The sequence below is a fragment of the Equus quagga genome, chromosome 16 (genome assembly GCF_021613505.1).
Source record: "Equus quagga isolate Etosha38 chromosome 16, UCLA_HA_Equagga_1.0, whole genome shotgun sequence".
In the NCBI taxonomy this organism is placed as follows: Eukaryota; Metazoa; Chordata; class Mammalia; order Perissodactyla; family Equidae; genus Equus; species Equus quagga.
The window spans coordinates 54703392-54724548 of record NC_060282.1 but is presented as its reverse complement, the minus strand read 5'-3'; the positions used below and the strand labels follow the sequence as shown (position 1 = coordinate 54724548).

Genomic DNA, 21157 nt, shown 5'->3' with positions numbered 1-21157 from the left:
CCATTACAAGAAATCCTCAAGAAGGCTCTCATACTTGAAAAAAGAAAAAAGGGAGAAAGGGGACACAAGCCACAGACTAGGGAGACCGATAGATAGAACCAGAAGAGGATAGCAAATATTCAACTATAGCATTAGGGTAAAAATAAGGAAACTACCAAAACAAGGACGATCTTAGCACTCTAACTACAAATTAATAAGACGAGTTGGAATAAAAAATGAAAATAATTATTTAGGAAGGGAAGAGCAAAGGGTCTAAATCAGTATTGGTCGAGTAAGTAAGAGACCACCAGAGAATAGACTATATTATACACGAGATTCTAAATACAAACTTCAAGGTAGACACTAAAATAAAGTACAGAACAGAGTCACAAATCATAGATAAGGAAAAATCTAAGAAACCCAGCATAAGAAATTGCAGTATTAAATGGATAGTCTAAAGTACACAGGAAAAGAAACACAGGAAAACAAGATAATGAGTGACAGATTGACAGCATTAAGTCCACATGCATCAATAATCACTCGCAATGTGAATGGATTGAACTCTCCAATAAAAAGACACAGAGTGGCAAAATGGATTAAAGAACAAGATCCAACAATTTGTTGCCTCCAGGAAACACACCTCAGCCCCAAGGACAAACACAGACTCAGGGTGAAGGGGTGGAGGACAATACTTCAAGCAAATAGCAAGGAGAAAAAGGCAGGTGTTGCAATTCTCATATCAGACCAAGTGGATTTCAAAATAAGACAGGTAAAGAGAGACACAGAGGGACAATATATAATGATCAAAAGGACACTTCATCAAAAAGAAATAACGCTTATAAATATCTATGCACCCAACACAGGAGCACCAAGATTCATAAAGCAACTATTAACAGACCTAAAGGAGATGTTAAAAACAACACAATAATAGTAGGGGACCTCAACACCCCACTCACATCAATGGACAGATCATCCAGGCAGAAAATCAACAAGGAAATAGTGGAGCTGAATGAAAAACTAAAACAATTGGACTTAATAGACATATATAGATCACTCCACCCTGAAGGAGCTGAATACACATTCTTCTCAAGTGCACATGCAACATTCTCTAGGATAGACCATATGTTGGGAAACAAGGCAAGCCTCTACAAATTTAAAAAAATTGAAATAATAACAAGCATCTTCTCAGATCATAGTGCTATAAGGCTAGAAATTAATTACAAGAAAAAAGCTGAGAAAGGCACAAAGATGTGGAGACTAAACAACACACTACTGAACAAGCAATGGATCATTGAAGAAATTAAAGAAGAAATAAAAAAATACCTGGAAACAAATGAAAATGATAGCATGCCATACCAACTCATATGGGATACAGCAAAAGCTGTATTAAGAGGAAAATTCATCGCAATACAGGCACATCTTAACAAACAAGAAAAATCCCAAATAAGCAACCTTACAGCACACCTAACTGAACTAGAGAAAAAAGAACAAATGAAGCCTATGTCAGCAGAAGGAGAGAAATAATAAAAATCAGAGCAGAAATAAATACTATTGAAACGAAAAAGGCAGTAGAAAGGATCAATGAGACAAAGAGCTGGTTTTTTGAGAAGATAAATAAAATTGACAAACCACTAGCCAGACTTACAAAGAAAAATAGGGAGAAAGCTCAAATAAACAAAATCAGAAATGAGCGAGAAGAAATAACAACAGACTCTACAGAAATACAACAGATTATAAGAGAATACTACAAAAAACTATATGCCAACAGAATGGATAACCTAGAGGAAATGGATAAATTCTTGGACTCCTACAATCTCCCAAAGCTCACTCAGGAAGAGGCAGACAATTTGAACAGACCAATCACAAGGAAAGAGATTGAAACAGCAATCAAAAACATCCCAAAGAATAAAACCCCAGGACCAGACGGCTTTCCTGGGGAATTCTACCAAACTTTCAGAGAGGATTTAGTACCTATCCTTTTCAAGTTATTCCAAAAAATTAGGGAAGATGGAACACTTCCTAACACATTCTATGAGGCCAACATCATGCTGATACCAAAACCTGACAAGGACACCACGAAAAAAGAGAACTACAGGCCAATATCACTGATGAACATAGATGCAAAAATTCTAAACAAAATTTTGGCAACCAGAATTCAGCAATTCATCAAAAGAATCATACATCAGGATCAGGTGGGATTCATACCAGGGACACAGGGATGGTTTGACATCCGCAAATCAATCAACGTGATACACCACATCAACAAACTGAGGAATGAAAACCACATGATCATCTCAATAGATGCAGAGAAGGCATTTGACAAGATCCAACAGCCATTTATGATAAAAACTCTGAACAAAATGGGCATAGAAGGAAACTACCTCAACATAATAAAGGCCATATACGACAAACCCATAGCCAACATCATACTCAATGGGCAAAAACTGAACCCCATCCCCCTGAAAACAGGAACGAGACAAGGATGCCCTCTATCACCACTCTTATTTAACATAGTACTGGAGGTCCTGGCCAGAGCAATCGGGCAAGAAAAAGGAATAAAAGGAATCCAAATAGGGAGGGAAGAAGTGAAACTCTCGCTGTTTGCAGACGACATGATCTTATATATAGAAAACCCCAAAGAATCCATTGGAAAACTGTTAGAAGTAATCAACAACTACAGCAAAGTTGCAGGGTATAAAATCAATTTGCATAAATCAGTAGCATTTCTATACTCCAGTAATGAACCAACAGAAAAAGAATTCAAGAATACAATACCATTCACAATCCCAACAAAAAGAATAAAATACCTTGGGGTAAATTTAACTAAGGAAGTGAAGGACCTATATAATGAAAATTACAAGGCCTTTCTGAGAGAATTGGATGACGACATAAGGAGATGGAAAGACATTCCATGTACATGGATTGGAAGAATAAACATAGTTAAAATGTCCATTCTACCTAAAGCAATCTACAGATTCAACGCCATCCCAATCAGAATCCCAATGACATTCTTTACAGAATTAGAACAAAGAATCCTAAAATTCATATGGGGCAACAAAAGACCCCGAATTGCTAAAGCAATCCTGAGAAAAAAGAACAAAACGGGAGGCATCACAATCCCTGACTTCAAAACATACTACAAAGCTACAGTGATCAAAACAGCATGGTACTGGTACAAAAACAGGTGCACAGATCAATGGAACAGAATTGAAAGCCCAGAAATAAAACCACACATCTATGGACAGCTTATCTTCGACAAAGGAGCTGAGGGCATACAATGGAGAAAAGAAAGTCTTTTCAACAAATGGTGCTGGGGAAACTGGAAAGCCACATGTAAAAGAATGAAAATTGACCATTCTTTTTCACCATTCACCAAAATAAACTCAAAATGGATTAAAGACCTAAAGGTGAGACCTGAAACCATAAGGCTTCTGGAAGAAAATGTAGGCAGTATACTCTTTGACATCAGTATTAAAAGGATCTTTTCGGACACCATGCCTTCTCAGAGAAGGGAAACAATAGAAAGAATAAACAAATGGGACTTCATCAGATTAAAGAGCTTCTTCAAGGCAAATGAAAACAGGATTGAAACAAAAAAACAACCCACTAACTGGGAAAAAATATTTGCAAGTCATATATCTGACAAAGGCTTAATATCCTTAATATATAAAGAACTCTCGCAACTCAACCACAAAACATCAAACAACCCAATCAAAAAATGGGCTGGAGACATGAACAGACATTTCTCCAAAGAAGATATACTGATGGCCAATAGGCACATGAAAAGATGCTCATCATCGCTGATCATCAGGGAAATACAAATCAAAACTACACTAAGATATCACCTTACACCTGTTAGAGTGACAAAAATATCTAAAACTAATAGCAACAAATGTTGGAGAGGTTGCGGAGAAAAAGGAACCCTCATACACTGCTGGTGGGAATGCAAACTGGTGCAGCCACTATGGAAAACAGTATGGAGATTCCTCAAAAAACTAAAAATAGAACTACCATACAATCCAGCCATCCCACTACTGGGTATTTATCCAAAGAGCCTGAAGTCAGCAATCCCAAAAGTCCTGTGCACCCCAATGTTTATTGCAGCACTGTTTACAATAGCCAAGACCTGGAAGCAACCTAAGTGCCCATCAACAGACGAATGGATAAAGAAGATGTGGTACATATATACAATGGAATACTACTCAGCTGCAAAACAGAACAAAATCATTCCATTTGCAATAACATGGATGGACCGTGAGAGAATTATGTTAAGTGAAATAAGCCAGCAAGAGAAAGATAATCTGTGTATGACTCCACTCATATGAGGAATTTAAAACTATGGACCAAGAACAGTTTAGTGGCTACCAGGGGAAAGGTGGGGTGGGGGGTGGGCACAAAGGGTGAAGTGGTGCACCTACAACATGACTCACACACATTAATGTACAATTGAAATTTCACAAGATTGTAACCTATCAATAACTCAATTAAAAAAAAAATCCATAAGTACCAAGTACTACAGAAAGCCCAGGAAAGTCAGGATGTATTTGTAGAATATGACTTCTTTGAACAAAATTTTACAATTAAAATGAGAGACAAAGAGGCAAAAAGTGACCTCTGCATCATTACTAACAGTGCGTAGGAAGAGGGCATCTGGCAAATGTCTCCTCCTGGGTGAAGCAAACGGGCAGATGAGGAAGAAGGTTGATAATAATTGTAGCTGTTATTTTATTTTATTATTTCTTTTCCAGTTTTATTGAGATATAATTGACATATGACATTGCATTAGTATAAGGTATACAACATAATGATTTTTTTTATTGAAGTATAATTGACATAAAATATCCTCTTAGTTTCAGGTGTACATCACAGTGATTCGATATTTATATACATTACAAAATGACCCACAATAAGACTAGTTACCTTCTGTCACCATACAAAGTTACTAAAATATTATTCACTATATTCCCTATGTGGTACATTATTATATCCCCATGATTTATTCATTTTATAACTGGAAGTTTGTACTTAATCCATTTCACCTGTTTCACTCCCCCCCCCCCAAAACCAAAACTCCCACACGATTCAGCACCTCAGCTCCTGGGTATTTATTTGAATAAAACAAAAACACTAACTTGAAAAGATATATGCACCGCTATGTTCATTGCAGCATTATTTACAACAGCCAAGATATGGAAGCAACCTAAGTGTTCATCGATAGATGCATAAAGAAGATGTGGCACATATACATATATATCCACATACATACATACAATAGAATACATCATACATACAATGGAATATTACTCAGGCATAAAAAAGAATGAAATCTTGTCATTTGTGACAACATGAATGGACCTAGAGAGTACTATATTCAGTGAAATAAGTCAGACAGAGAAACATACGTATTGTATGATTTCACTTACATGGAGAATCTAAAAAACAAAACAAATAAACAAAAAACAGAAAGACTCATAGATATTGGAAACAAACTGGTGATTACTAGAGAAGTAGGAGGAGAATACTTATAAATGATGAGAAAAATGCTTATGAATGGTGAGAACAATGCTTATACAATCCTTCACTTTTCAGCAAACAGAACTATTCCTATCTTTTCAAAAATATTTTAACTTCAGAAACTTAACAGTTTATCACATCTTATTTTAAAATCACAAAGGAATGTCAGTCTCTGCAAATGTTTTACCAACCTACGTTCCCTAGAAATGTTAGACAAGTTATTATATGCCTAAGCCTGTTAGATGATATGACATTTTGGAACTCTTCTTAATCTTCAGATAATACATGTTATCATTTATTTCTCTAGAAAACTAAGATACCACATTTTTAGCAGAAAATATCTTGGATTGGAAAAAAGACTACTTTTATCATTGCCCATTTAATAATTCTCATACATCCTTTTCTTATTCTCTTCCAAAACAGAGGCCAGCAGACACAAAAGCAAACAGCTCTTATGCACAGAATTACCCTGAATTCTTGTGGCAGTGAGTAGTGACTGTCTAACCCTAAGTATAGCCTATTTCACAGCCATTTTTATACAAGGCTGGAACACACTTCTGTTTTTGACCAAATGCTGAGAAAGTCATTGAGCCATTCTTTTTTCATTTCCTGATCAAACAGATAAATTTTCAAAAATAAGGCAGAGCCCAGAGAGAAAAGCATACATTGACTTGCATTTCTTAGCTCCGAAGTAACTTCATTGGATATTCAATTTTCTCACAACCTTCTAAGAACTAACTTTCTTGTTTTGATTAAGAGGAATTTCAGCTGACCTTCCTACAGGGCTGTTGACAAGAACATATTCCTGAATGTCAGTACATGAACCAACTAAAAAATGTTTAAATATAGCTGTTACACCAGCAGAGGTAATTGGTAAGAAAAGAGCAGTTCTTTAATCATTCATTCATTTACTTAACATGTATTTATCAAATTTCCTGTCCTTCAGCTTTTAGGCAAACAAGTTTTATCTGTGCTGCCTGGAGCTGTATCTTCCCCACCTGGAAAGATGGGTTGTCCTTTGTTTAAAACAGGAAATTCTCGACAGATTTCCCCATCCTCTTGATCTCGTGCCAACCATCGTTGAACAGGTATGTAAAACTGTTTCCTAGAATTCATGTTCCACAATTGTATCTGCAATAGCAACAATATTACTTCTGAAAAAATATAAGAATACTTTATCAAAAAATCAAATAAAAGTTTTTGTCCAAATCTGACACTTAGCTTAGGGAAGATCATTTTGCTTTTCTCTAATAAAGGAAGCTGTTGAATATTTGACAAGAAAAGTGCTAATTTCTTCTTTTATTGCCATCTCAAGCACAATGGCATTTCTTTTCTCTATTTTGAACTTTTTCTACTTCTAATGTCTCTATATTGAAATGCTAAACATACCAATTACCTCCCAAATTTTCTAAGTGCCATCAATATTTTCCTATTTCGAAAGAGATGTTTACAATTTTTAAAAATCTGTTATTCCCCTGTTCCAACCCCTTAGTAATGAGGTTTTTTAAATTTTAAAGTGATTTTATAAAATATTAGCATGAGCTAAATTTCATGCACTACAGATTCAAACTGATACATTTTCCTCCTTGGGTCCTTAGCAATGAATGAAATTCAAGCAGTAATTGTTTATCTGGGTACCTATGATACCATACGCTATCTAATCCATTTATCCTGGAGTTGATAAAGATGTTAAATTCTGATAAGATCAGACAAATGTCAAAAATCATCAAAAAGTAGAAATTATGTTTTCTGATTCCAAAATCTAGGCTTTCATGAGTAGGGTACTATTATTCTTTTAAAAGTTTCAGTGAAGTGTTACTTTATCTGTTAACCTTTTTGTCTTTAAAATGTCTTACATCAGAGATTTTCAACCTTGATTGTTTAAGAAGTCATACCATCATAAAGGTAGATTTTCAGTTCCTAAACTTACTAATTCTGTGGGTCTTGGTAAGGCCCAGAAATGTGCATTCATAAATTCATATCAAGTGTGATTCTGGTGCAATCACACTTTTAGAAAAGCTCCCTGAGAACCACACACGGTTACCCTTGGTTTGCAAGGCTGCTACTGCTGCCATAACTATTTGACTTGGTTATTTTAATTAAAGAGTAAGGCAGATCATTTGAGAAATACAAAATAAATCACTATTTGAAAGTTTTTATTTTGTAATCTTCCTTAACTAAACTTGAAAGAATCAAGATTAAGTTCCTTAAAGCAATGTGATCATTTTATGAACTATAGAAATACTGTACCATTATTGCTATAATGGACTCAGTGCCTTAATTCTAATCCCCTCAAGTTATTGGCACTAATTTACCTAAAATTTTAAATTTCAAACTTCTGAACTGTATTATAAAAATTGAACAGGAAACTCCCAATTTGGCCAAATGGGTAAATTATATAAGAGCTTTGTATATTCAGAATAAAACTTTGAATGAAGAACATCTCTCTTCTTCACTGGTTCTCAAAGACAGGTGAGGTAAACCTCAGGCAAACAAGTTGCCTTGCAATGAAGAGAGTATTTGCCATGGGGAGAAAGACAGTAAGAATTTTCAGCTTGATTTTATGTCTTTCCTCTGCAGTATTATATAATCTTTCCAGATTACTTAACCACTGTCTTAACATCCCAGGTTAATAATGAATATAATATTGCTTATTGATTATCAATCAAATGATATGGAAGGAGGATTAATGATAATTTTCATAAGTTAGTTTAGCTTACTAAAAGAGAAAAGAGTAAGAGGTATTATTATATATGATCAATTAAATATCAACCTGAATATCATACTTCAAAAGTTCTATATGGCATAAAAGAGAGAATTATTTCACATAGAGGCCAGGCAATAATTTTGAATTTTTTTTTTTTTTTAGGGAGATTAGCCCTGAGCTAACTACTGCCAATCTTCCTCTGTTTGCTGAGGAAGACTGGTCCTGAGCTAACATCCATGCCCATGTTCCTCTATTTTATATGTGGGACGCCTACCACATCAGGGCTTTTGCCAAGCGGTGCCATGTCCACACCCGGGATCTGAACCGGCAAACCCCAGGCCGCCGAGAAGTGGAATGTGGGAACCTAACCGCTGCGCCACTGGGCCAGACCCAATAATTCTGAATTTTGAAATCTTCTACATTCTGTATTTTTATATAGTGAGTTTTATTTTTTCATTCTGCTTCAGGATCTTTTGTGACTTTTATGTAAAGACTATGGCATTATTAACAACTATGTGTTTCTGCTAATGGAATAAAAAATATGTTTTTAAGGGACTATTCATCTTCAATGACTTTTTCATTAATTTTCTCACATATTATAAAACTGTAGAACAAATTTGCAAAAAATATCAGGAATGGAACTAGATATTCTTTTCATTTTGAGAACTTGTTTAAAGATCATTTATTGTGAAATGACAAAAGATGGAAATACACCATACACAAAAATGGATGACAAGCTGTACAATTTCCAGTGTTGAAAATCTGCAGTTATTGGTAATCATGGTAACAAGTACAATTTTTAATTCTGAACAACGTAGAAAACTTAAGCCCCTTTTTTCCTCCTAAAAGTACTCACAGAGGCATTATCTTGCTTAGCATGAATAGACTAAATTTGAGAGGTGGCATTCAAGTCTATTAGATTATTATTTCATCAGCACAAATGGTCTAGTTTTACAACCCTCATGAAGCAGATAACGTCCACCTAGTCACTTTTTCATCATTAGTGCAACCATCTCAAGAAGCAGTATGAGTTTATCGAGAGCCCCAAGTATTTTCCTGTCTTTTCGAAGAGGTGAAAGGACTGTTTGGTTGAAGTGCTTCCCTCAATTAATGAGGGATTAAATTATCGACAACAGCACATGATACTGCTGCCCTGAGGAATACATTGACAAAAAAAGTCCAGATTTGACTCCATCAACTCATAAGAGGAATAAATTGCCCCCTTGGGGTTTGATTCCTAAACAGAATTTGCAGAGTATTTTGGAAAGCATGGGAACGTTGATATGTCTTTACCTCTTTACAGTGCCAGGAAGGGGAGAGTCCAGAGTTGGTATGACCAATACGAATCTTAAAGAGTGTTCCAATGTCTCCAACTGTGATCTATAAAGGAACCAAGAGACTGTCTTCCAATGTACTTTCACAAAATCCATTTAAAAACAGCTGATATTAAGATAAAGGGGTCAATCTATCGAGAAGATATAAGGCTTATAAACAAGCATACACCTAATAACAGAGTGTCAAAATATATGAAGCAAAAATTAACAGAACTGAATGGAGAAATAGTCTACAATAACAGTTGGAGACTTCAATACTCCACTTTGAATAAATGACAGGAGAACTAGACAGAAAATCAATAAGGAAAGAGAGGACTTGAACAACATTATACACCAACTAGATCTAACAGACATTTATAGAACATTCCACTCAACAACAGCAGAATATAATTTTCTCAAGTGCACATGGAATTTTCTCCAGGATAGACCATATGTTATGTCACAAAAACCTTTTGAAAATTAAATAAGACTGAAATCATACAAAGTATCTTTTCAAACCACAATGGAATGAAACTAGAAATCAATACAGGGGAAAAAAACCTGAAAAATCCACTAATATGTAAATGAAACGACATACTCTTAAGCAACCAATAAGTCAAAGAAATTGCAAGGGAAATTAAGAAACACCTTGAGAGGAATGAAAAAAAATAACATACAGAAAACACAGGAGATACAGTGAAAGCAGAGCTCAGAGGGAAATATTAGCTGTAATTCCATAAAATCTGAATGTGCTTAAAGGAAGAAATCATTTCAGATGGGTGCCCATCAACTAGATTGTCAAGCTTGCCGTGAGAGAAAACTTTCTTGAAGATTCCAATCTAATAAATCCAGAGACTTTAAGCAAAAAGAAGTAGGAGGAGGCAAGAGGAGGATGGGACGGTCAGGAGGTGGAAGAAAAAGAGGAAGTAGAAGGAGAAGAAAGAAGATCTCAAATAAATAACTTAGCTTTACAATTTAAGGATCTAGAAAAAGGAGAGCAAACTAAATGCAAAGCTGGAAGAAGAAAGCAAATAATAAAAATTAAAATGGAGATAAAATAGAGAATACAAAAATAATGGAATCAACAAAACCAAAAATTAGGGCTTCAAAAAGAATAAACTGACAAACAGCTAGCCTAAGGAAAGAAGAAAAGTCAAATTACTAAAATCATATATGAAAATAGGGACATTACTACTGACCTTACAGAAATAAAAAGTATTATAAAAGAATATCATGAACAATTGTATGCCAAAAAATTAGACAACCTAGATGAAATAGACAAATCCTTAGAAAAACACAAACTGTCAAAGCAGACTCAAGAAAAAACAGAAAGTCTGAATAGGCCTATAATAAGTAAAGAGATTGAAGCAGTAATAAAAAACCTCCCAACAAAGAAAGGCCTAGGACAGATGGCTTCACTGGTGAATCTACCAAATATTTAAAGAAGAATTAACACCAATTCATCTCAAACTCTCCCAAAAATATAGCAGTGGGAACACTTCCTAACTCTTTCTAGAAGGTAAGCAGGGTTGATACCAAAGCCAGACAAAGACATGACAAGCAAAGAAAACTATAAACAAATACCCTTTCTAAATATAAAGGCAAAAATCTTCAACAGACACTAGCTAACTGAATCCAGAAGCGTTTTAAGAGGATTATACACCATGACCAACTGGGATTTATCCCAGGAATAGAGAGTGGTTCAACATACAAATATCAATGTAATTTACCACGTAAACAGAATGAAGAGGAAAAAAACACAGTTATCTAAATTGATGCAAAAAAAGCATTTGACAAAATCTAACACATCAGATTTTGGAAAGGAAAGATATAAAACTATGGATATAAAACTATGTATAGATATAAAACTATATAAAACTATCTGTATCACAGATGATACGATCTAATATATAGAAAATCCTAAAGATTCCACAAAAACCTATTAAAGCTAATAAAGGAATTCCACAAAGTTACAGGATACTAGATCACCACACAAAAATCTGTTGCAATTCCTTTCATTAGTAATGAACGATACAAAAAAGAAATTAAGAAAACAATTCTATTTACAATAGCATCAAAAAGAATAAAATTCTTAGGAATAAACTTAACAAAGGAAGTTTAAGACTTATACAAGAAAAACTACAAAACATTGCTGAAAGAAATTAAAGACCTAAATAATTGTAAAGATATCATGTTCATGGATTGGAAGGCTTAATATTGATAACAAGTCAATACTACCCAAAGAAATCTACAGATTCAATGTAATCCCTGTCAAAATCCACATGGCCTGTTTTGCAGAAATGGAAAAGCTGATCCTAAAATTCATATGGAATTGCAAGGGGCCACAAATAGCCAAAGCAATCTTAAAGAATAAGAACAAGGTTGAAGAACTCATACTTTCTTATTTCAAAATTTATTACAAAGTTAAGGTAATAAAACCTGTGTGGTACAGGCATAAAAACAGACATATAGATCAATGGAATAGAACTGAGAGTCCAGAAATAAATCCTATGACCATCTATGGTCAGTTGATTTTCAACAAGAGGATAAGCCAATGCTATGGGGAAAGAATAGTCTCTTTAACGAACAGTGCCAGGACTACTAGGTATGCACATACAAAATAATGGAATTGGACTTTTACCTCACACCATATACAAAATTTAACTCAAAATGGATCGAGAATTAATACAAAATAAAATTTAGGGGTAAGCCTTCAAGATCTTGGATTTGGCAATGGTTTCTTACATATGACACCAAAAACACAAGCAACAAAAGAAAAAAGTAGATAAATTAGACATCATCAAAATTAAAAATTCTTGTGCATCAGGGGCCAACCCAGTGGCGCAGTGGTTAAGTTCACACGTTCTGCTTCTCAGCGGCCCAGTTTTTGTTAGTTCAGATCCTGGGTGCAGATACGGCACTGCTTGGCAAAAGCCATGCTGTGGTAGGCATCCCACATATAAAATAGAGGAAGATGGGCACGGATGTTAGCTCTGGGCCAGTCTTCCTCAGCAAAAACAGGAAGATTGGTGGTAGTTAGCTCAGGGCTAACCTTCCACAAAAAAAAAAAAAAAAAAAAAAAAAATCTTGTCCATCAAAGGATACTAACAAAAGAGTGAAAAGAAAATCCAAAAATAGAAGAAAATATTTGCAAATCATATTTCTGATGAGTCTAATATTCACAATATATAAAGAACTCTTACAACTCAACAACAAAAGGAAAAACAACCCAATTAAAATATAGGACAAGGATTTGAATTGATATTTCTTCAAAGAAGATATACAAATGGCCAACAAGCACATGAAAAGATACTCAATATCATTAATCATTAGGGAAATGTAAATCAAAATAACAATGAAACCCCATCTCACATTCACGAGGTTAGACTAGAATTTTTTTTTTAAATTGACAATAACAAGTGTTGGTGAGGATGTGGAGAAACTGGAACCCTCACACATTGCTGGTGGAAATGTAAAATGGATAGCCACTGTGGAAACAGTTTGGTGGTTCCTCAAAAAGTTAAAGACAGAATTACCACATGACCCTGAAATTCCACTTCTGGGTACATACTCAAAAGAAATGAAAACAGGTGTTAAAAAGAAAAAACCCACTTGTACACAAATGTTCATACAAACACTATTCACAACAGCCAAAGGGTAGAGACAACTCAAATTTTCATCAACAGATGAATGGATAAACAAAGTGTGGTATTTCCATACAATGAAATATTATTCAGCCATAAAAAGGAATGATGTACTGATACCTTCTATAACATGGATGAACCTTGAAAACATTATGCTAAGTGAAAGAAGTCATACACAAAAGGCCACATTTTATATGATTCCATTTATATGAAATACCCAGAATTGCCAAATCGTTAAAGACAGAAAGCAGATTAGACTTGGCTAGGAGTTGGGAGAAAAGGAATGGGGAGTGACTGCATAATGACGTTTCCTTTTGGAGTGACTAAAATATTCAGGAATTAGATAGTGGTTAACAGTTGAACAATACTGTGAATATTCTACATGCCAGAGAATTGTACACTTTAAAATGGTTAAACTGGTAAGTTTAATTTTGTGGATTTTACCACAATAAAAAGGAAAAGAAAAGATCTATATGAAAAAACTATAAGGAAAAAGGAAAGAGGGGAAAGCGAAAATTTACCTAAGAACCCTTACAAGAAAACAATTGATCAGAATGAATGAAAACTACAATCAAAATAGGCATTAAACTACTAAACTTAATGAAGCCATCACCTCTACAAACAAGATAGAAATGTGGCAACCTCAGGGTTCAAGGAAGAGAGAGCAAGACAACTGAAAGAGCTGAAAGGTAGGCCACAGTGCTCAGAAAAAAAGGAGCATCAAACTATGAAAATGGTTTCCTGAGGGAGAAGGAAATGGAAATGAGGAGGTAAAGGTGCTCCTTTCTTACTGCAGAATTCAGAATGATTTAATCCTATACACGTGTGAAGGTATAATTTGATTTAAAAGTAAACTTGAAACAATAAAATAGTAAAACAACAATAATAAAAACAGCTTAGACTCTTTTGGTGTAGTCACTTCTAAAACTATTTCTTACATTTGCAAAATAATAAAAAAGTCTTCACTTTTTACTTTTATTTGTAGTGACCATCAATACAAGAAAGAGTTTCTTTAAATACTGACTCATATAGAAAGTATGGAAAGGATGGATCAAATTAAACTATTAGCTTGATTCCAAATGGCTCAGCCTTCCCTGTAACATATGTGTGCTGAGTGCCCAGGTTGTAGTAAACTAAACACCCAGGATCACACGGAAGTGGATATCCTGCAAAGATTTAAGATATTTAAGGACCCTCATTTTCTGATTCTGATTTTATTCTCTGTTGCTACCCAGTTCAAAACAATCTATGCATTCAGTCATTCATTCAACAGACATTATAAGACACCTATAAGTGCAGGTGCTTAAACTCATTTCAAGTCTTGCCTTTGATTGCTAATCTTTCTGACTGTAGCAACATGACACTGGTCTCCCCTACTTCTTCCTTGCTACCTCTTTTTCTCCCTAGATCTTGATCTCAATGTGTCTAGCCATGACCTAATAATTTGATGACAACTTCTTTGTCCTCCATTATTTGATAATTTTATTTTTCCCTTTTTGACCTTGACTTTAAGACTTATCTGTTAGAGCCTCACCCAGAAAGGCATAAGTCCTTGCTCCTGACAGCCACAAGAATAGAAACCATCAATCTTGGCCATCTAGTATTTCTCTCTGGCTGTTATCTCTTACCATATTGCAGTTTTACTTGTGTTTAATCTGCTTGAACAAAAACTGCAATCAATTACTTTTGATTGTTCTTCTGCAGGACACATGGTGTTACAACAGGAAGCACCCAATTCGATAGACTGTATTAATTTCAAAGTGTCTAGTAGCTTATTTTAACTTATATTAACTTACATTAACTTATATTAACAGGTTTTACTCCATTTTATCACTTACAGTAAAGATGTCTTCACAGCCATCCTGAAATCGAGCTCCATCTGTTCCATAAAGATATATGGGGGCTGAACTTCTATGTTGTCCATATAGTATAATATAAATCTGTGAGCTGGTCCCTGCATTTGGCAAGTCACTGGTGATTATGGAAACTTTCCAGTTACCACCTATAGAAGCACAAGTAATACACAGCATTACAGCAGCTGATAAAAATGGAAGACTCAGAACAGCAGGTCGTCACGAAGCTACAAGAGTTCAGCATAGACACAACATACTCTTCTCTATCCCCTCTAGAAAAGTGCTATAACACAGGATTTAGACTCAGTTTTTAAAATACTCAATAAAATTACTATTTCCTACAATACAACCATGAGAATATTTCCTAGAAGATCTTTAATAATAACATTAGAGAGATACCATTATCCTGTCACAGTTGGTCATGCCTGGACTCTGAGACAGTCACCATATAACATCTCTTAAGTGCTCAGCATTTTGACAAAATACCTCCAATAGTCTTAGTTTTGACATGTAATATGTGCATTCAGAATTATATCTTTTAAGATTTTTTGAGTTTAGATATTTTCCAAAATAAAAAAATTACATAGTAATTTATATAAGGATAAAAATTGGAATCAGGTAAGTTAGAAGGAATTTGAGAAGTCATCTGGTACAATTTCTTCACTTACTCTTTTAGGTATCCCTAATTAATAGATGAATTAACTGAGTTCCACAAAGTAAATTCTGTATCACTCAGCAACAAATAAAAACAGTGGTAGAAAATATGTGGTTAATTGTGAATAAAACTAAGATTAACTAAACATTATAGCATATTGACAGTGGTATGATATTATTTCCTAGGATTTCAATCTAATTTTGCCAGGTTTGGAGTAAACACCAAGAGTTGATCAATAAGAAAATTGTAGTAATGAGAAATTAGGCAACATAAGTGTATTTCCCATCTTGATCATTCAAATAGTAATCAAGTTCCAGATTTAAATTTTACTTACATGGAACAATAAATACATGTTAAATTAACGTATGTTTTTAAAAATCTACTTTAAAACAGGAAATTCTACTTTATTTTTCCAACACATGGTAAAAAGCCACGTTAGGCTACCAAACCATCTTGGCAGACAATCAGTTAGCAAAGAAAAACGTCATTTTAAAAAATTGTAGAAGGATGATAGGCTATCTTTAATAGTGGCAGAAGCAGTTAAATTGCAATCACAAACTATGGAGATGGGAAAATTCTAGCTGTTTTCTGTAGAATAATTATCATATTTAGTGCTTGTTTGAATAAAATGAAATAAAGCTCTTCAGCTTCTGCTCTCTTAGAAATGCAGCAAAAGAGTTCAGGGGAGAATCAATACTTGCTAAATGTACACGGACTAAATCAATAGAGAAAGAAATTGCATTTTCTAACAACTAAGATGAAAAGTATAGGAATAGAAATAAAAATGAAAATAATGAAATATGATGTCTGTTTACCATAGGTGTTTACACTTCTTTAAATCATTAAAACCTTAACCTTGGAAGGGAGTGTTGTAAAAACTGGAGTAGAATCTAACGATCATGAACTAAGATTCATCCTTTAGTTCATAACTTACACTTCGATCAATCAATACCCAACAAGTCATTGAGTCATTACTAGGTATCCAGTGTCATGGAGAGGAGTATATGAAAAACATAAAATGAAGTCTTTATCCTCTGTTAGCTTGGAATCTATATGAGGTAGTAAGGCCAACACACCAAAAATGAAAAAAATCAGAAAATGTTTAATGTAAGATTTTGGTGAAGTGATGACAGGTCAAAGGAAAACTAACAAAATAAATAAGCAAAAAAAAATTAATTAAAAAAAAGAAGAACTGGCAAAAAAAAAAACCCAGTAGAAATTAAAAAAAGAAGGTACAAAACCTTATGCCATAATCTTTGTAAAGCTGAAGCCAAGAGAAGAGTGAGACAGAAGATTTCAGGAATTTGTAGGGTACTTACCCCAGCTTGCTCAGCAACATTACAGGAGAAAGAGGATGAACAGATAAAATTCTAAAAACCTTCTTAATGTTCATATCCTGTTAGGCCCCAATTTGAAAAAGAATGGGTTGAAGGGGTGAATAAATGGACTGGAGAAAACTAGGATGCAGGGATTGGACAAATAGCTTGATGAAAGACTCAAATTACCATAACAGATACAAAATAAGTAGAAAATTTGAATTGCCCTCTATCTTCTAAAAAATCGTAATAAATTTACAATTAAATTTATTTCATGAAGAAAGCAGGCCCAGAGGTTGAATTTTCTATCAAACCTTTAAGAAATAAATAATATGAATCCTACACAAACCCTTCGGAATAGTTTGCAACTCATAGTGTGAGATGAGTATTACTCTAATACCAAAACCAGACAAAGATATAATAAGAAAACTAAAGAGTACTAACCCTTATGAAGTAAATGAAAATATTCTCAACAAATATTAGGAAATCAAGTCAACCACAGTCTTCAGGTTTATCCCAGGAATGCAAAGCTTTTTAACATATGGAAATGTAATGCATCATATTAACAGAACAGGAGAACATGTATCTGATCACCTCAGAAAATACAAAAACAGCATTTGGCAAAATTACATACTCATTCATGATAGAAACTCACTATTGGAAATGATGGAAATGAGAAACACATTATCGGAAACTAGAGCAAAGGCCATGCTTCTATAAAGTGGCAGAGAACCTGGCTGAATTGTGCTCTATTATTCAGTGGTGGAAATAGAACTGGTACGTAAGGAACCTACATATTTAGCCAAGGAGACTTCCAATCAAAGTGTGAAAGGTGTGGCCTGGTTTCTCCTTGCTGCTTACGGTAAAATGAAAGAGGAAAGAGATAAATTGAGAAAGGAATGTTAACGAAAAAGGAAGCAGCACTTGAAGATTTGGAAAATTTTCAACCTATCCAGATATGATGTTCTGCAAACAGAGCCAAGGGCATGGCAGAAATACTGTTTGCTAGAGAGATTAGGCATATGATTTATGCATCCAATCAACCATCTCAGCAGAAGCCAGGATTAGAGATGGAGTTATCCAGGAAGGATCTGTAGAGAACCCTTGTGTCTAATGATGTGAGTCCTCATGATATCCACAGAATACCAACAAGGCATTCAAGAAATTTATTCCAGATGAAAGGGACAGAGATGGGATGAAATGAAGGAAGAATGACACCAAGGGCCAAGGGCCCTGGTGGGCTGAGACGGCAGGGCCACCACCATGGAGGGCCAAAAGGATGAGGCCGCTGCCTTAGCAGGGCCCAGAGAACAAAGCAGTAAGCCATGGAGGATTATTCCCAGGCCTTGAAATCTAACGAAATTTGCCCTGCTGGACTTCAGCCTTGCTTGGGACATGTGACCCCCCTTTTTTCCTTCTAATTTCTCCCTTTTGGGTTGGGAATGTCTATTCTATGCCTGCCCCACCGTTGTATTTTAAAAGCAGATAACTTGTTTTCTAGTTTCACAGGTCTGTGAATGGAGAGGAATTTTGGCCAAGGATGGATTATACAAGTGGCTTGCCTATACCTAATTCAAATGATATCAAAGATGAGATTTTGAACATTTCAGAAGGTTACATTTAGATGATGTTATAGACAAAGTTGATGCTGCAATAGTTAAAACTTTGGGGAATGCTGGAATGTGGTAAATGCATTTTGCATATGAAAAGGACATGAATTTTCCAGGGCCAGAAGAACTATAATGTGAAATGTGCCCCCTAAAAAATATGTTCAAGTCCTTACTCCTGGTACCTGTGAATGAGATCTTATTTAGAAACAGGGTCATTGCAGATGTAATTAGTTTAGATGAAGTCATACTTGAGTAGGGTGGGCTTAGTCAATTATGAGTGGTATCTTTATAAGAAAAGGAGAAGAGACACAGAGACAGAGACAAGGGAAGAATGCCCTTAGTACACAGAGATTGGAAATATCTAGCTGCAAGCCAAAGAATGCCAAGGACTGCCTGCAACCACCAGAAGCTAGGAAGAGGCAAGGAAGGCTCTTCCCTTAGAGCCTTCAAAGAGAGCATGACACTGCCAACATCTGGATTTTGGACTTCTCGTCTCCAGAACTATGAAAGAATAAATTCCTGTTTTTTTCAAGCCATCTTGCCTCTGATAATTTGTTACAGAAACCCTAGGAAACTAATACAAAAAGTGACAATATAAGCAAATTGTGTTACATAAATAAATACAATTTAGCAATTAAAAGGCATAACCTGATACATACAAAAATTTGGATGAATCTCAAGCTTTATGCTGATTAAAATTCTAGTCACAAAAAAGTATATATTGTATGATTCCACATAAAAACTTCTAGGAAAGGCAACCTTATTTACAGTAACAAAAAGAAAATGAGTTCTTTCCTAGTGCCGGGGTGGTGGAATTATCTGCAAAGAGCATGAAGAAACTATTTGGGATGACAGAATTATTCTATGTCTTGACTGAAGTGGTGAACTCAACTGTCAAAACTCATCGCATTGTAGATGTAAAATATGTGCATTTTATTTATGTAAATTACCCCTCAACACAATTGATTGTTTTAATCATTAAATAAACAAAAACTTCTAAAAGCCATAACTGGAATGGTAAAGTTGATAAAAAATTGCCACACAAATGAAAAAAGACTAAAGTTTTCCATTTGCAAACAGCTCACATAATCAAAAAACAAAACATGGATTTCACAATAGAAATATGGGCGAGGATATGAATAAGCAATTCATTAAAATACAAAACACAAATATCAAAGAAACAGAAAATATGCTCAACCTTCCTTAAAACCAAAGAAAAGCAAATCAAAAGAAGACACTGTTTTCCATCTATCAGATTGGCAAAAATCTTTAGTTTTAGAATATCTAGTGCTGTGAGAATGGACTTTCTCATACACATTGGCATCAGTGTAGTTTCCTGTATCTTTTTTGAAGGGCAATTTGGCAATATCTATGAAAATTTACAATGCATGTGTCCTTTGATAACAGTCTTACTCTTATAATTCACTGAACAAATATCTTCACAAAGATGCCAAACTATGTGTACTAAGGACATTCTTCAAGACTCCTTGTAATAGTGAATATTTGGATGCAACTATATATCTTTTAATACAGAATGAGTCAGAGAAATTACAAAACAGCCACAATGATATGCTACATAACACAACAATTTTAAAAGAATGACTAAAGCAAAATACAGCACAATTTGGATACCATTATCTCAATTTTGCTAAGAAAAAGGATATCCATAGATATATGCATATGTGCTGACATATGCATTTAAATTTCGAGAGAAAAATGAAGATATCTTTATGAGTACAGTTTAAAAGTTAGAGTTAGGGAAAGGTTAACTTTTCATTTTGTATTTATCTACACTATTTGACTTTTACCATGTGCTACATTACTTTTACCTCTTTAAATAGGCAAACATGTAAAAGGAAAAATAGATATAATTTTAGATGATGAATTGCATATTATAGATGAAGAGCTCTTTAGGAGTACCAGAATATAGGAAACTTGTGTCTGAATTCTTCTAGAACAAAATAAAGTTTTCACATCATGGTTATAAAAAAATCCCCTCTATAATTATACTTCTATATTTTCACAGTTCCTTATAATTACTTGCCAGCTGTTCTTCCCAGTAAACTATAAGCTACTCACAGATCAAAAAAATCATTGATGACCTACAAGAACCATTTCTAGAAGTCAATATGTTTGGACTTGAAGCACCACAATAAATTGTATATCTTGGCCACAAAATGGCATCACTTTTCAATTAATTTGAATAGTATCATTGTGAGGAGTGGAGAATAATAGGAGATCTTTGAGGTCACACAGAAGTATCTTGAGATTTATACTTTGAAACTTGGTTTTAGATAAGATAACAACCTAACATCTTTGTCGTAGTTTCTTCAAACAGAAAATAGAAACTATATACTCCTCATGTGGTTTTTATAAGAGCTATATCTGATAACATTTATTAGTCACATAGTACAGCGTCTAGTACATTAGAGTCACTTAATAAAGGAAAGCTATTATTATCAATGTAACTGCTATAGAATTACCTGTTTTCTATCAATGTAACTGCATTCTCAACAGGGGCAATATCACTCCCAAAAGAGGAAAATTGGTTCTTGGAGGGCAAAAT

At 34.5% G+C, this 21157-nt stretch overlaps 1 protein-coding gene across 14 annotated transcripts in view; it reads right to left on the bottom strand.

Moving 5' to 3' along the window:
- The window catches only part of RP1 (RP1 axonemal microtubule associated), a 335045-nt gene that overhangs the window by 237865 nt on the left and 76023 nt on the right, over positions 1-21157 (bottom strand). For 12 of the 14 annotated variants that reach the window (XM_046641544.1, XM_046641545.1, XM_046641549.1 and 9 more), the window contains 3 exons: positions 14996-15159; positions 9494-9580; positions 6492-6624 (listed from right to left, as the gene is read on the bottom strand). In XM_046641544.1, the coding sequence (XP_046497500.1) occupies positions 6492-6624; positions 9494-9580; positions 14996-15159 (384 nt within the window). The remainder of the gene's footprint in view (positions 1-6491; positions 6625-9493; positions 9581-14995; positions 15160-21157) is intronic. The other 2 variants (XM_046641548.1, XM_046641555.1) reach the window with 2 other exon arrangements.